Genomic DNA, 14242 nt, shown 5'->3' on the forward strand with positions numbered 1-14242 from the left:
GTCCTCTTTCACAAAAACATGTGAGGGAAGTTTGCGCGAGCGACGACCGCTTACAAAAACATGTACAGATTTTTTGCGGTTTTCACGCCCATACAGGTCCACCAATCACGAGGTGACTGCTATTTGGGGGTTACAATCGCCGCTTTGAAAGCGGCACGAGTCGACCAAAGTTGAACTATGAGACGACCCCTGCCAAATTCGGTTTGCCGTCGGGATCAATCCTGTTTTTATAACCAAGCCAATTAAAGGTCATATTTACTTTTTTACGTACTATTGACAAGGAGGTGTATGACATATTGGTTGTTGGGAGAGGTTCTAATAAATGCAATGGAAGAGGCAAGTGATTGTGAACAGTGACTAGTTCTCCTTAATAGAACTAAGAAAACAACCCTATTTCTATAAAGGCCTGGAATAAATTCTTCTTGGACTTGTTGTCAACTTGTAAAGAGCACTTTCTTTGGGCTGGTATAGCTAGGACCGAGTCTACTCCATAATTGACTAGGCAGGTAGGCTACACATACACGTAGGCCTACACAGCCACAGGTGAGATGCTTTACTCATTTAGCATTTTAGTCCCAGTAGTAGTTTATGCCTATTTAGCCTGGGCTGGAGCCATGCATTGACATTACATGGGAGCCACTGGTTTAGCAGCTATGAATGAAGTAGGCCTACATGTCTTCATTATGACATGTGCATACCAGTAGTGTATTGGCCCTCTGAAACCATTTCATATGTCATATGATAAGATGGGGGGAATTACTTCTGAGGTCCAAACTGATTCATGGAATTGTCGATTCGGTAAAAACCTTATGTGCCAATCTAAACCGGAAAAGCCATAAACTATTGAAGCTTTTACTTTCACCCTTTTGATCGCTTTTTTATTCGTTCTCTGTGTATGATTTTTATTGCATATTTGTGTTGTCTGCTCCTTATTTGGAGGTTTTTTACAATAAATTATTATTCAGATGGTTGTACCATAGAGGCCCTCACACCATGTACCAGGCGGAGGAAGCCAATGAGGGCCACAACAAGCAATTAGCAAGCAGCAAACAAAAGACTGCTTCAGTGCACACCACTTGATCTTTTGTTTGTTGTGCTTATATTTAGGTTTGTTCGGGCCCGCAATGACTTCCTCCACATGGTACTATAGGCCTACCATATCTAGTTTGGACAACATTTCAGCTCAGTGCCAGGCCCTTGGGCCCCTTGTTATCTAAGTCTGAGATGTAAGTTACGATCAATATCAATTATCATTTCAGTGACACCTTCATTTAATGTTACATGTATTGCAGGTATTCATCTTATTATTTCACTGACATTATTGGTGAGAAACTGCCTGTAAACTCGAGGGATCTCATGTGCGTCATCATGGTGGGCCACACTTTGTCGTCAGCATCCCGGACTGGAAAGCACCATTTGTCATATCTTTACATAATTCTTTCCTGGAGTGTTTTCTTTGGAGCAGTTATCATAAGGACTACATCTGGACAATTGGTGCCTGCGAGTAGTGTAAAAAGAAACTTCCCCGTGCCTTTCAATGTTGCAAAATTAAAACCATTGACCACAACACCGGGTCAGAGTACATGCGGAATACCGTCACGGAGTACATTCTGTCAAAGTACGACATCAGAGTCTTCTATCACTCAGTGTACGCTTACTAACTGTATACAAGAATGCCCGCAACGGACTACCCTCCCCTCCCAGCAAGAACTTTTAAAGGAGGTGACGTCAGATTGTATCAGTAAGGAAAGTGTTAATATTCGTCCTGGGAGTTTGATCGGATCGTACTCGCTGGCATTTACTGGGAAGACGGGATGTTTTCTTACTCCGCCGCAGAATGTAATTCTTGGAAGTAACGGAGCGTTAACTTTTACTGCATGGATTTGGAGAGCTGAGAAAAACAATGGGTAAGATCATGTTTTAATGTCATCATCATCATCTATCATCATCATCACATCATCGTTGCATTCTGACTCGATGCATTTTAAAACAAAATCTATTCATCATTTGTCACAGCTTTTTTATCAGAGAAGCTGTGAAAAACAACATCTCGTGGCAAACTCTCTCATTTCCCCTGAGATAAACACGCAATTTCAGGTGTAAAAAACGGTGACCGTTCCTGCTTGGTGTTCCCTTTTGGGTGGAGTCATATGAATTTTTAAACCTAGATGTGCACCAAATGTTGTAACTACATGAACAATATGTAATATTATGGATTTTTGCAAGGTGAACGCAAGTGCTTCATTAGATTTACGTTTTAAAACCGACTTGGGCGTTCGTCCCATTGTTGGGGGTACATAATAGTCACTGGGTTTGCATGGTCTTCAAAATATCAGCTCCACCCATTCTGATGAACATGATGAGGGTGACCCGTTAGCCAATTAACTGGAATGCTAACTAATGCATTTATGAATGTAATTACATGTATGCTAGCTCACCCTTATAAAATATTTACCCTGTCGTGCCTGATGCAATAAGCATGCTAAAGGTATTACACATTATATGGTTGGTGAAAATACATGCAAATTTCAGTGCATTGGCTGATTTGGACACGCCTAATTTTGCTGGACTAAGTACTAAAAAAAAAGTCACCCCCTGTTATACTTAGCCCAGTGTTTCAAATTGCTACCAGAGGTCTTGTTGATTATCTCTGATGGCGCCACTGGCTAAACTTACAGCTTACAGACAAAGCTATTGAGGCAATACCGCTGGAAGTTCAGTATGGCTTCATGAGGAAGATGGGTCAGTTCCTACCCATTTGCCTCAATTTTGGTGAATTTCGTTGATGTTGGGTCAGCTCTGACCAACTTTATCAAAACGTATTGAGGCCTGCTATACCACGACTGACCTATGGTCATGTAAACATTCACTGTATACTTGATGTGACCAGTAGACTTTTAAAAGTTAGCATTCATTGGATAGTAAACAAAACTTGCCAAGTACATAGAACAACAATTCAAAAGGTTGAATAGAACCATAAAAAGAATGTGTGGCCTTTACAATATAGTCAAGTCAGTGCTCATTGTTACAAATCATAGTCTTGAAGGATTAGCTTTGACTGTAAATGCCGAAATTGTCTGTCTGCTAATCTATACCACTTTTCATTACTAGGAATAAAAAACTCCTAAAACCATCTCTATGAGTCCATTTTTGTGTTTCACATGTTAATGCAGCGGATACGTTGTAAACCCTGTAATCGGTGATAAAAAATGACCATACTGTTCTACCATGGTGCCCAACTTCTCTGATGTTTATTAAAAAAAACTGCAACTCCTATGAGAATGATAATCTCTTCTAAACTGCAATCACGCTAGTCCAACCAGCCTTGATATTTTGAATGAAATCAACAGGGGAACCATTCATCACAAGAAATGCATTTGCCTCTGATTATTGTCGACCATATGACTCTGATTTGAATGGTTGCCATGGGCACAAGGAAGCCATTCGAGGAAGCATTCTCATGTTTAAGTATTAAGTTTTCAAGTGTCCGTGATCAATAATGTACGGTAAACTTGCTGGGAAGTGCATAGATCGTGATGACTAGCATGCTAATTGTAAATTTAAAGGTAATGTGGCCTGAGCAAAAATATTAGATCCATCCACTTTAATGACTTTAGCAAATCAACGCCTGCATCGAATAGCTAGCGGGGAAAAACCTAAAGCCATAATTGCTCTTGTCAATGTTGCCAGACACTTGTTTTCAATATAATGGCCCTGCATTCAACTCACCAAACATCTGTCCTGTGAACGATAAATTGACCATCATTTCAACTCAAAGAAACGATTCAAATTTAATTTTTTAATCGTATCCGTTTTTCCAGAACTCTCATAGAAAAAGCAAGTCTTGCTGGCGAGACTATCTTCAAACTGATCGTCAGCAGGGATGTGGTAATCTTTACCTTCAAGTCAACAGCAAACAAGGTTGAAACTGTCTTCTTCCATACTATTATCCAACCAAAGACATGGACTCACTTGGCTGTGCAGGTAAGCCTGCGACTGAGATTCGTTTCTAAGGGGCTTTGAGAAGATGAATAGTTTTACCACAATTGAGAGAACCATTCAAGACTCACATAACCTTGCTTATGCTCTCCCTTGGATATACTGTAAAATCCTTTCTATAAGGTCACACACCCAGGCGATGACTTTGGCATGCACATGCAAATCATAGGCCTGCTGATCTGTGACCTCTTAGGCAGACGTTACATAGAGCTTCACGCTTCACTCCTCACGCCTCATGCTTCACGGTTCACTCGTGAACCGAAGAATTTCCAAGGCATTTCAACTTAGGCCCTCATTTTTTCCTATGTAACAGGGCTCATTGAAATACCTTGTTAATTCTTCGGTTCACGAGTGAACCGTGAAGCATGAGGCGTGAGGAGTGAAGCGTGAAGCTCTATGTAACGTCTGCCTTAGAAAGCATTTCTATCTAAGTATGATTCAACAGCAGACTGTCAATGACAGATGCCCATACATGACATATACTTTCTGGGAGTTTTCACGATATTTTAACTGTATTTCATTGATTTTTTGCTGGAATGTGAAAAACACATGGAGATGACCTCAGTTTATCTTGTCACAGCTGCAGTATACGGCACTTGAGTAGCGAAGATACAAAGAATCATTTTCTTGTGACAGTTGCTGTGATATCTATTTCATGATTGCGTCTTTGAAGCATGTGTGGGCTGACTTGAAATTATCAACAGACACTTGTGGCATGTTTTAGCATCTCATCTAGATATGCCTCTGCTACATTTAAAGGGAGTATGGGCCATAAGGTTCAGGATGCTAATAACAAAAATCGCTCGTGTGCGTGGGGTCATCGCCATGACCAGTTTGGCTTGAAGAATATTTTTCCGCCACTGGGCTGAAAGCTTATCTGGAAGAGAGTTATGGCCAACAGGTTTAGCCTGTGTTAAATATTTTAAAGTAAGCCTTCGTCTCTTGGGTGCATGCGTGATGCATTCCCATGCATGATTCCGACACCAATGCCATCAATAATAAATCTGCCAAATGTAACATTGATGTAAGTTTTATATAGTATGTGAGTGTGCGTCAGGTATGAATGCTCCTAAGCATAGTGGGTTTCAGAAAATAAGTTGTTAAGATTGTTTTTGTAAAGATTTATAGATTTTTGGGGTGGAATGGAAGGGCAGAACATTATGAAACAGATCAAATGGCATGACATATTCATTGGTAATTCTTATAAATCATTAACTAAGGATTTATGTTTTGTGGGCATAGAGTTGTGTAATGACTGAAAACAAATGTTTTGATTTTACTGAATGATCTGAAATAATAATTAAGTTGAACAAGTCGCCGAGTGAACAATTTGAAAATAAGGAGCATTTTGTAAAAATTTAGTCTAAGTGCCCCATAGACAGGCGATCATTCCATATTCTGTCCCTGTTGATTTTGTTGCACTGATTCCACAGTGGCTGTTTCTCACATTGCACAGGCTTCGTGATCAGTTACAATTTTCAAGCCAGTAACTTGACCTCCATTAAAATTAATCCAATGCCTGTGAAAATCGTGTGGTTCGTCACATTCACTCTGCACACAGTAACTTTCTTCATCTTTTCTTCCAGATGTACCAGGGTGACATCAGTTTCTACGTCAACGGACTAAAGCCTGGGTTCTCTGCCGCTTACTCCAAATATGTCCGATTCTCTGTGAAAGATTCGTCAAGTGGCGTTCAAGTCCGTATTGGTAGCAGTGTGGACGGTTCTCAGCCATTCGAAGGAAATCTTCAAAATTTTCACTTCTTCTCATCAGTCCTTACTAACAGGTATATTTACAATAACAGTGGAACTTCCCTTAGCAGTTTAGATGTTGCTCTCTCTGTCTTCCCAATCCAAAGAAGTTCAGTTTAGATGTGGCTCTCTTCGTCTTCCCAATCCAAAGAAGCTCAGTTCAGATGTTGCTCTCTCTGTCTTCCCAATCCAAAGAAGCTCAGTTTAGATGTTTCTCTCTCCCTGTCTTCCCAATCCAAAGAAGCTCAGTTCAGATGTGGCTCTCTTTGTCTTCCTAATCCTTATTTTCTTATAAATTTCCAGGGAAATCCAGGAAGTTTATGATGGTAAATTCCCATCCGTCCCCATCCAGTCAGAATGTCGATGTCCCTCCTCCCACCTGAAGGTCCAGCCGGTCAACAGCAGGTTCTGCATTAGAAACGGAGTGGCCAGTAATACAGGCATGTAAAGTTGAACCTCCCTTACTGTACACCTCTCTAATGAGGATACCCTCTCTATGAAGGACACTCATTTTGTTCCGGAATTGGCTGTATACAATTTGACCTCTGTTATCAGGACACCTCCCTTGGACAGTAGTTGTCAGTTCTAAGGTTGTCCTTTATAAGGAGAGGCTCTTGCTAGGAATCCTGTACTTGTGATAAAAGAAACAAACTTGTATCATCTGTTCACGTCACGTCCGTATATCCTATTTCAGATGATGAAGTGATTCGAATGAATGGAGATTCCCATTTGCTCGCCTACTTAAACGATGATGACTCAAATACAATCTGGGTGTCATCAGCTAACCTGGATAAAGTTGCTTTCACAGTCAGCCTACAGGACCTTTTCCAGGTAAACATAGGTGCTTTCACTGTCAGCCTAAAGCAGGCTGAATCCGATTGAATCCAAATGCATCTTTTTGCTGCTCATCTTACTAGCCTAACGTTTAGTTTTTGTAGTCTGTCAGCTGGGATTTTTTCTTACATTTGCGCTCTCTGATGCAAGATATTTAGTTTTCTTGTTTTTTGTAGGTATTCTTTGTGGTGTTGGACTTCTACAGTCCCTTTCCCGATGCTGTAATCATCGAGAGGAAGAAGAACTCGACCGCCGCCTGGCAACAATGGCAGCTCTACGCAACAGACTGCAAGGCCAGGTTCAAGTTGGATAACAATGGACCGCTTAAGACGACTGATTCTGTCAACTGTATACAAATTGGCGGGTAAGTGGTGGTCATGACGTATTTCTTTTGAACCGTTCATCAATATTGGTGCTGAAAAACGTGTGCCCAAATATCGGTCGATTGCCAGTTGTGGCTCAAAGCAGCACTGACTCGCTAGTTTGGCTTATATTTTTGGCCTGCAAAAGAAGTGGTTTAACACCTCAACACTTGTTTTATGCAATTTAATTCAAAATAAAGTATATGAGACAAAATGTTTTATTTTCTTGTTTCTTTCAGGACATACATCCCTGGCAATTTCTCCAAGGGGAGCATTATGTTCACTGTATTGTCAGAGGAGGTGGGAATGTCACGACCTGGCTATGATGACTTCTACAACACGCCGGTCCTGCAGGAGTTTGTGGAGGCAGAAGAGATACGTGTGACCTTGATGGGCCATTTCTCCGTGATCCAAAACCCACAGTTTGATCCTAAACACAAATACTATGGCCTGTCGGAATTCACTGTCAGTGCAAGGTAAGTCATCAGTAGTGACCTTCGTATGACCTTGATGGGACTTTTCTCCCTGATTTTATACTCACATGATGAACTATTTCATTGATTATTTCTATTTCTCATTCCACTTTCCATTTTGACTCATATTTGTTGAAACAATTCTGTTAAAGGATTTCTTTTCTTTTCAAGGTGCCAGTGTAATGGTCACGCTGTTAAGTGTAACACTGACTCGATGCCTTACACATGTGAATGTCTTGCAGAGAGTTACACTAATGGAAATAAGGTGGGTGTATGTAATGCATAAAAGTTGTCTCATGCTGTGCGCAATCTTGGTGGAATTGAAATTGTAATAGAATTAGCTCTGCCATCACCAACATGAACACCAATGTCTGACATCCAATATTCTTTCACGAATAGTATCTTTGCATAGACTATTGTGATATATTTCATGAGAAACATTTTGGTCATTCCTAAATGTTTTTTTTCCCGTTTAAGTGTGAGAAGTGTCTACCACTGTACAATGACAAACCATTCCGTAAAGGTGACCAGACGAACGCATACAACTGCAAACGCTGTGACTGCTACAACCACGCTGATAGCTGTGTCTACAACGCCACCTATGACTCTGCTCCTAATGACCACTCAAAAGGTGGCGGGGGTGTCTGCGTCAATTGTAAACACAACACGGTTGGTCAGAAATGCGACCGCTGCAAGGCGCTCTACTACAGAAAGGTCGGGGGTAATTTGAATGATATTGACGTCTGCTCCCCGTGTAATTGTTACATTAATGGTGTCAAAAACAAGGCGATGGATTGTGACAAGGTAAGCTGTTGTGGAGGGTAGAGTGCCAGTTGGCGGTGTTGTTTGGACAGAGTTAATCATATGATTTCATGACTCTTTTGAAGTAACAAGATGTCAAAAGATTATATTTACCAATATCATCATCATCACCAACAATGCGCATTGCTCAGGAAAGGACCCCAGCCATAATAACCCTTCTTTATACCCCTACTCATACATTCTGTATATTTGATTTTTAGATTGGAGGCCAGTGCACATGCCGTGATAATGTCGATGGACGTCAGTGCAACCAGTGTGAGAAAGGCTTCTTCAACTTACAAGCCAGCAACGCTCTTGGATGTGACGCCTGTAACTGTAACACAAATGGAACCAACAATGGAGACATCACGTGTCAGCAGCTGACTGGGGAATGTACTTGTAAAAAGCACGTGGAAGGTACGTGAAAATACTGTTTGGATATTTCCCATGCTCTGTGCTTGAATGCCTTGGGGTTGAGAGCTGATCAACTATCAGTTGTGGGGTTCGAAACCAAGGTGGACACTCGTAACACAACACCAAGCAACCTTATTATAGGATGCCTGGAACCCTTTGATATCACTCTACTATGCAATTAACCGCGCAATTTTCGTCATTTTCGTCTTATTCTTTCATTCAGGGGACAAATGTGACAAATGCCAGCGGAAATATTTCAACCTCTCAATAGACAACAAAGATGGCTGCAGCTCTTGCGACTGCAATCCTAATGGTATCACCAATGCTGGAGACTGTGATCCAAAAACTGGAGCCTGCGCGTGCAAGCCCAATATCGCAAGTCGCCAGTGTGACCAATGTGCGGATAAATATCACGACTTTTCGAAAGGTTGCATCCCGTGCGGTTGTAACCTGCAGGGTTCGGCTAGTACAACTTGTGATAAGAACACCGGGCAGTGCGTCTGTAAACCAAACGTCCAGGGTTTAAAATGCGACCAATGTAAGGATAACTATTACAATCTTGGTGTCTCTGCAACCCTTGGATGTGACAGCTGTGGTTGTGACCAACGAGGAACCATCAACGGGACGAGAATTTGCAACAGAAGTAGTGGACAGTGTCCGTGTAAGGGGAATGTGTTTGACATGAAATGTGATAAGTGTAAAGCCCAGATGTGGAACTTGAATGAGACGAACCCAGAGGGATGCCAGAATTGTGACTGTGACGTGCAGGGGACTGTCCAGGGCAAGTTGAATTGTGATCAGAACACAGGCCAGTGTACTTGTCTGAGTCAGCGGACTGGGAGACGGTGTGAGAAATGTATAGATGGTGAGTCCTCCTTTAAATCCTGAATTCTTGAGTTTAGAACAGGAATAACCATTCTTGTCATGTACCATTTAGTATCTACTCATGATTACTGTAAAACCGGAGTGTTGTCTAAGGGCCAAGCAGAACATTAATGGTACAAAACTACTGATGATGTTGGGCATCTGTGATTTGTTAACACTGGTTTTGGACAAGTTGGTCTTGGATACACCAACAGGATACGAGGCTTGGAACCTGTCTTAGTTGACTTCCACCTTTCCTTTGCAGGTTATCATGTGAAGAATGCAACTGCCGGTGGTTGTACCGAGTGTAAATGTTCGAACGGCGCCCTTGATGGGACAGTCTGTGATCCCATCACGGGGCAGTGCCAGTGTAAGGGCAGCTCCACTGGTACAACAGGACTGAAATGTGACAAGTGTTTACCAAAGTTTTATGGATTCGAACTGAAAACTGGGCTGTAAGTTTTCAATATTGTCAATACTTTTCATGTTCACTTTATCAGTTCAGATGAGTCTGTTGTATAAAATAAAAGTGTAAGCAAACTTACATAAGAACACTCTTGAAGATTTTGGTATAAGCCATACCGGTACATGTAACAAAACTAGAATGTGACTGTATAACAGATATAATCAACAAACATAGTGCATATCCGTGTAACGAGGCTGCGACTGTGCCACAGGACAGTGCCAGGGTTCGTCCAGGGGAAGTGGCATGAAACCTATGACAGCCTTAATATAACAATTTCACTCATCCTTATTCCTCTGTTCTAGTTGTAGCGCATGTGCATGTAATGAGGCCGGTAGTGTCAACGGCACGTGTGATGGCGCCACGGGACAGTGCTATTGTAAGTTGTTCGTCCAGGGGAAGCGGTGCGATACATGTGAACCAGGCGCCAGTATTCTGGACACGAATAATATCTATGGCTGCAGCAAAAGTAAGTTGACAAGTCAAGAGTTATCAGGCAAAAACAAAATTCCATTCTTGCATAACATATCACTCTTAATCGATGAAGTAAGAAACTTTACTGATCACTGGTCAGAACGATCACTGATTCTTTTTGCAGGCACTTGCCATGATTACTGCAAACAAGCAATTTTTGTCGCATGGGATTTTGATCACAGGTTGTTTCCTTGGAAACTCTACAGTTGCTCCACACACAAGGTCACTGTAAGATGTGTGTTTGAGGAATGCAATGCAATATGTATGAAGAAGCCAGTAATCTGAAAGTATCCCTGTCCTTTCCAGCTCCTGCTCAGCAGCCAGCTCCCCAGTATACAGTTGTCAACGCCACCGCATTACGTCTCACCTGGAGTCCACCCGACTACCCCAATGGAATCATATTGCAGTATTTCCTCTTTAGAGATGGACAGCAAATATTTGCGTCATTCTCCAACAGTAAGTTCTTTATACTCTAACCGATACGATTGGCATTTGATGTTCTGTTACAGTTAGGAATTTCATCTTAGAAACTGGCAGCATGCACACTTTTCGAAAGCGCTCAGCATGCTCTTTCCAGAATAGCTTTGGTATTGGTTGGAGCAGCATATTCTACTTGTACCTTCCCATATTCCAATTTTCTGGCAATGCCCATCACTCCAAATGGATCAGTAGGATTTCTGTTGATAACCAGTGGGGATAGACATGATGGACAAGGTAATAGGCAATGCTGGGTAAATATGTTACAATGTACATTTAGTTGTCCTAATCAAATAATTTGTTTTTCTTAAAGGTTCTCAAGGAATAAAAGCTGGTAAAGCTTGTTCCATTCTTTATCCCCTTTTCCCTGTCATCTTTTTAAAATGTAAAATCCCTTCACTTCAATGTAATTGGTCAGTAGAGAGTTTTTCAGTCGTCTAAGGATTCTAGTATTAGCTTTCCTTACTATAGATCCATGCACTTGATTGGGACCAACGTTTACGAAAACGTCGCGTCTCGTCACGTTACAGTAATGTAAAATGCATGGTGACGTGACGACGGCCAACACTACATCATGTAAACGTTGTTCCCAATCAAGTGCATGAATCTATAGATGTGCTAGTGCTATGCTTCTTGTAAATGTCTAGCATGCTACATGTATGTTTTGATAGCTTTTTTGGTATGGCATTAGAACTTTTGCTCTTTTTCTCAGAGATACATGCATGTTCAGCTTGTGACCACTGATTTGCGATGGAGTCTCTTTGTTGTAAAATCGAGAAATTACCCGTCCAAGTAATATGATTTGCTGATGAAATGTTATTTTTATCTCCTGTGTCTTACTCGTTTGTCGCATATCAGTTGTCTGTGAGAATCTCAAGTTTTTCTATATTGGTATGTATTGTTTTTGCAGCTAGGGAAATGACAGACAAAGGTCTTACAGCTTACACAGAGTACAAGTACTTTGTTCAGGTTTGGAATATCCATGGAAACGCCACAAGTCAGACAACGATTGCAAGGACGCCCCCTGGGGTACCAGAAGGGAACCTTACTTTATCCGTATCAACGATGCGGAAACGTTCTGCAACGTTGTCGTGGGCGCCGCCGAAGAAATCAAACGGACCAATCAAAGAGTACATTTTGTCGTCGACAACTGCGAGTGATTCGAAGCCAACTGAGCACTGGAAGGGGAGCGAGACTACAACAACAGTGCAGTTTCTCGTTCCGTTCACAAACTACACATTCTCGCTCAAGGCATGCACCACGGGTGGTTGTCTGACGAGCGAGGCCGTCACGGGTCAAACCAAGATGGACGCTCCTGAGAAACAGGCTGTGCCGAAGATCACAGCTTTGTCTGAGGTGTCTTTGTATGTGGGATGGGAGCCCCCGGCTCTTCCCAACGGTGAGTAACATCAACTTGGAGAATAATGCTTGATTTGAAATTCGTAGTCATGATATGTGAAGTTGACGAGTTAGACAAGATGAAGCTGTTAGAATAGCGTGTTCCAGTCTATGTCTGTCCACCTTTATCACAAGATGTTGATGATGAGTAAGTGATTTGTGGTTCAGTCACGGATATTCATGTACACCTTCATGTATAGGATATACCTGATGTTTCAGGCATCATCATCATGTATGAACTGTGGATGAGAGGACTCAAAGACCAGACAGGAAAATACGATCCGCCGGAAAAGAGAATCTTCAACCCAACTGGTCAATACAACCCCCGCTCAACAGCTGCTCCAGAGAAAAATGCCTTGGCACCACCGGCAACCAACTTTACTGTTGATAACTTGAGGGCATTCACGGTCTACCAGTTCCAAGTTACAGCCAAGAATGAGGTTGGTCAGACAGTCAGTGACTGGACCAATGGGACGACGAAAGAAGCAGGTATGTTGCTTGTGCTCTTGTTTACTTTTTCTTCCTGTTCTGTCCTTTCACGAATGCAGTTGTGTGTATCACCTGAGCCCCAATGACAATGACTTTGAATTTAACAGAGAAATACATGTAGCTGGAATGAATTCAGGTTTAGTCAACAGCCTTGGACTTGACTGGTGAGTGAATAGGAGGATTGTGCGTGAAAGCTTGACTTGGCAAGTAATGGCTTATCATGACCGCGACCAGTGATATTAGCTCTGCCATAAAAATCACCAGCCCGTGGCTGGCAAACAGCAGAATATCTGTTTGATTTATAACATTGTGAATGTAAAACCATTGTCCTTTCAGTGCCACTTTCAATGCCAACACCTGTGATTCTTGGAGTCAACAGCGCCACGCTGAATGTGACTTGGAAAGCGGCCTCCCAAGATGAGGCGAGGGGCGTGATTGCCCAATACCGGGTGTGGCAGTACAAGGCGACCAATAGGACTCTCTTTCCCTTCATACCAATCATTGAAGAGGTAAGCTTTCATTAGGAACAAGCATTTCTTCCATCATCAATTCCTCTAGATTTCTTTTAACCACTGAACTGGACTCCAGACTATCAAAAGCAGTGTAGGTCTTCCAGAGCGAATTGATTAGAAAACCAAGGACATGCAGCATGGTATCAATTTCTATCATGAAAGGGCTCAATGTGAACATTTGCTATCAAATCAAAACTTTAAAGCTACGTCTATCGTCATCAGAATCTTATGACTATTCCATTTTGTTTTCAGAACGTGTACACTGCCCAGGGGAATGAGACATTCTATGTTGTGAATGGTTTCCTGCCTTACACTGACCACAAGTTCAAGATCGAAGCATGCAATACCGCAGGCTGTGTGAACAGCACTGATGCTATTGGGAAAACACTTGCTGCAGGTATGGTTACAGTTTCTGTTAAGAAATTGATTGCGGCAAATATCAACCGCGCAATTCCAAATATTTTTTGATCACTTACTTCATTATAATTTCCTTCTAATATTTCAGCACCATCTGAGATGCAGCCGCCAACTGTGGAAGGTTTCAATTCCACTGTAATGGAAATAAAATGGCAGCCTCCCCTGAAAGCAAACGGTCCGCCCCCGCACTACCTCGTGGAGAGAACGACCGTCGCATTGAACTCCCCACCCCCAAAGGTGATCAGGGGGACGAGGTTCACCGGTGCGGGATTCTATAAATTTCCTGCCAAGACGATCCCGTATGATGTGGGATTCACCGGGATTGATTTCTGGTTTAAGACGCGGCAAAAGGACGGACTGATTCTGTTCAGCGCATCCGAAGGGCGGCAGGAGGAGATGATAGCTGTTCAGATGAGGGGAGGTCGGCCTTTCTTCATATTCAACCCACAAGGTAAGGCACCGTCATGATTATGAATGGACTTTGCTTTAAAGGACTCAAAGACCAGAATCACTG

General features: G+C 42.1%; 1 protein-coding gene across 1 annotated transcript in view; it reads left to right on the plus strand.

Annotated features, from left to right (window-relative positions):
* Positions 1 to 471: 471 nt before the first annotated feature.
* LOC135484598 (usherin-like) overlaps positions 472 to 14242 on the plus strand; it is a 35575-nt gene continuing 21804 nt past the window's right edge. Inside the window, exons 1-21 of the mRNA XM_064766233.1 lie at positions 472 to 543; positions 1293 to 1907; positions 3822 to 3984; positions 5586 to 5785; positions 6054 to 6190; positions 6445 to 6581; positions 6761 to 6948; positions 7186 to 7422; positions 7591 to 7684; positions 7897 to 8223; positions 8442 to 8637; positions 8858 to 9499; positions 9764 to 9953; positions 10267 to 10430; positions 10742 to 10891; positions 11226 to 11246; positions 11823 to 12311; positions 12530 to 12799; positions 13136 to 13308; positions 13564 to 13708; positions 13817 to 14179. Of these exons, the coding sequence (XP_064622303.1) occupies positions 1357 to 1907; positions 3822 to 3984; positions 5586 to 5785; positions 6054 to 6190; positions 6445 to 6581; positions 6761 to 6948; positions 7186 to 7422; positions 7591 to 7684; positions 7897 to 8223; positions 8442 to 8637; positions 8858 to 9499; positions 9764 to 9953; positions 10267 to 10430; positions 10742 to 10891; positions 11226 to 11246; positions 11823 to 12311; positions 12530 to 12799; positions 13136 to 13308; positions 13564 to 13708; positions 13817 to 14179 (4837 nt within the window). The 5' untranslated portion in view covers positions 472 to 543; positions 1293 to 1356. The remainder of the gene's footprint in view (positions 544 to 1292; positions 1908 to 3821; positions 3985 to 5585; positions 5786 to 6053; positions 6191 to 6444; positions 6582 to 6760; positions 6949 to 7185; positions 7423 to 7590; positions 7685 to 7896; positions 8224 to 8441; positions 8638 to 8857; positions 9500 to 9763; positions 9954 to 10266; positions 10431 to 10741; positions 10892 to 11225; positions 11247 to 11822; positions 12312 to 12529; positions 12800 to 13135; positions 13309 to 13563; positions 13709 to 13816; positions 14180 to 14242) is intronic.

Source organism: Lineus longissimus, chromosome 3, assembly GCF_910592395.1.
Source record: "Lineus longissimus chromosome 3, tnLinLong1.2, whole genome shotgun sequence".
Taxonomy (NCBI): domain Eukaryota; kingdom Metazoa; phylum Nemertea; class Pilidiophora; order Heteronemertea; family Lineidae; genus Lineus; species Lineus longissimus.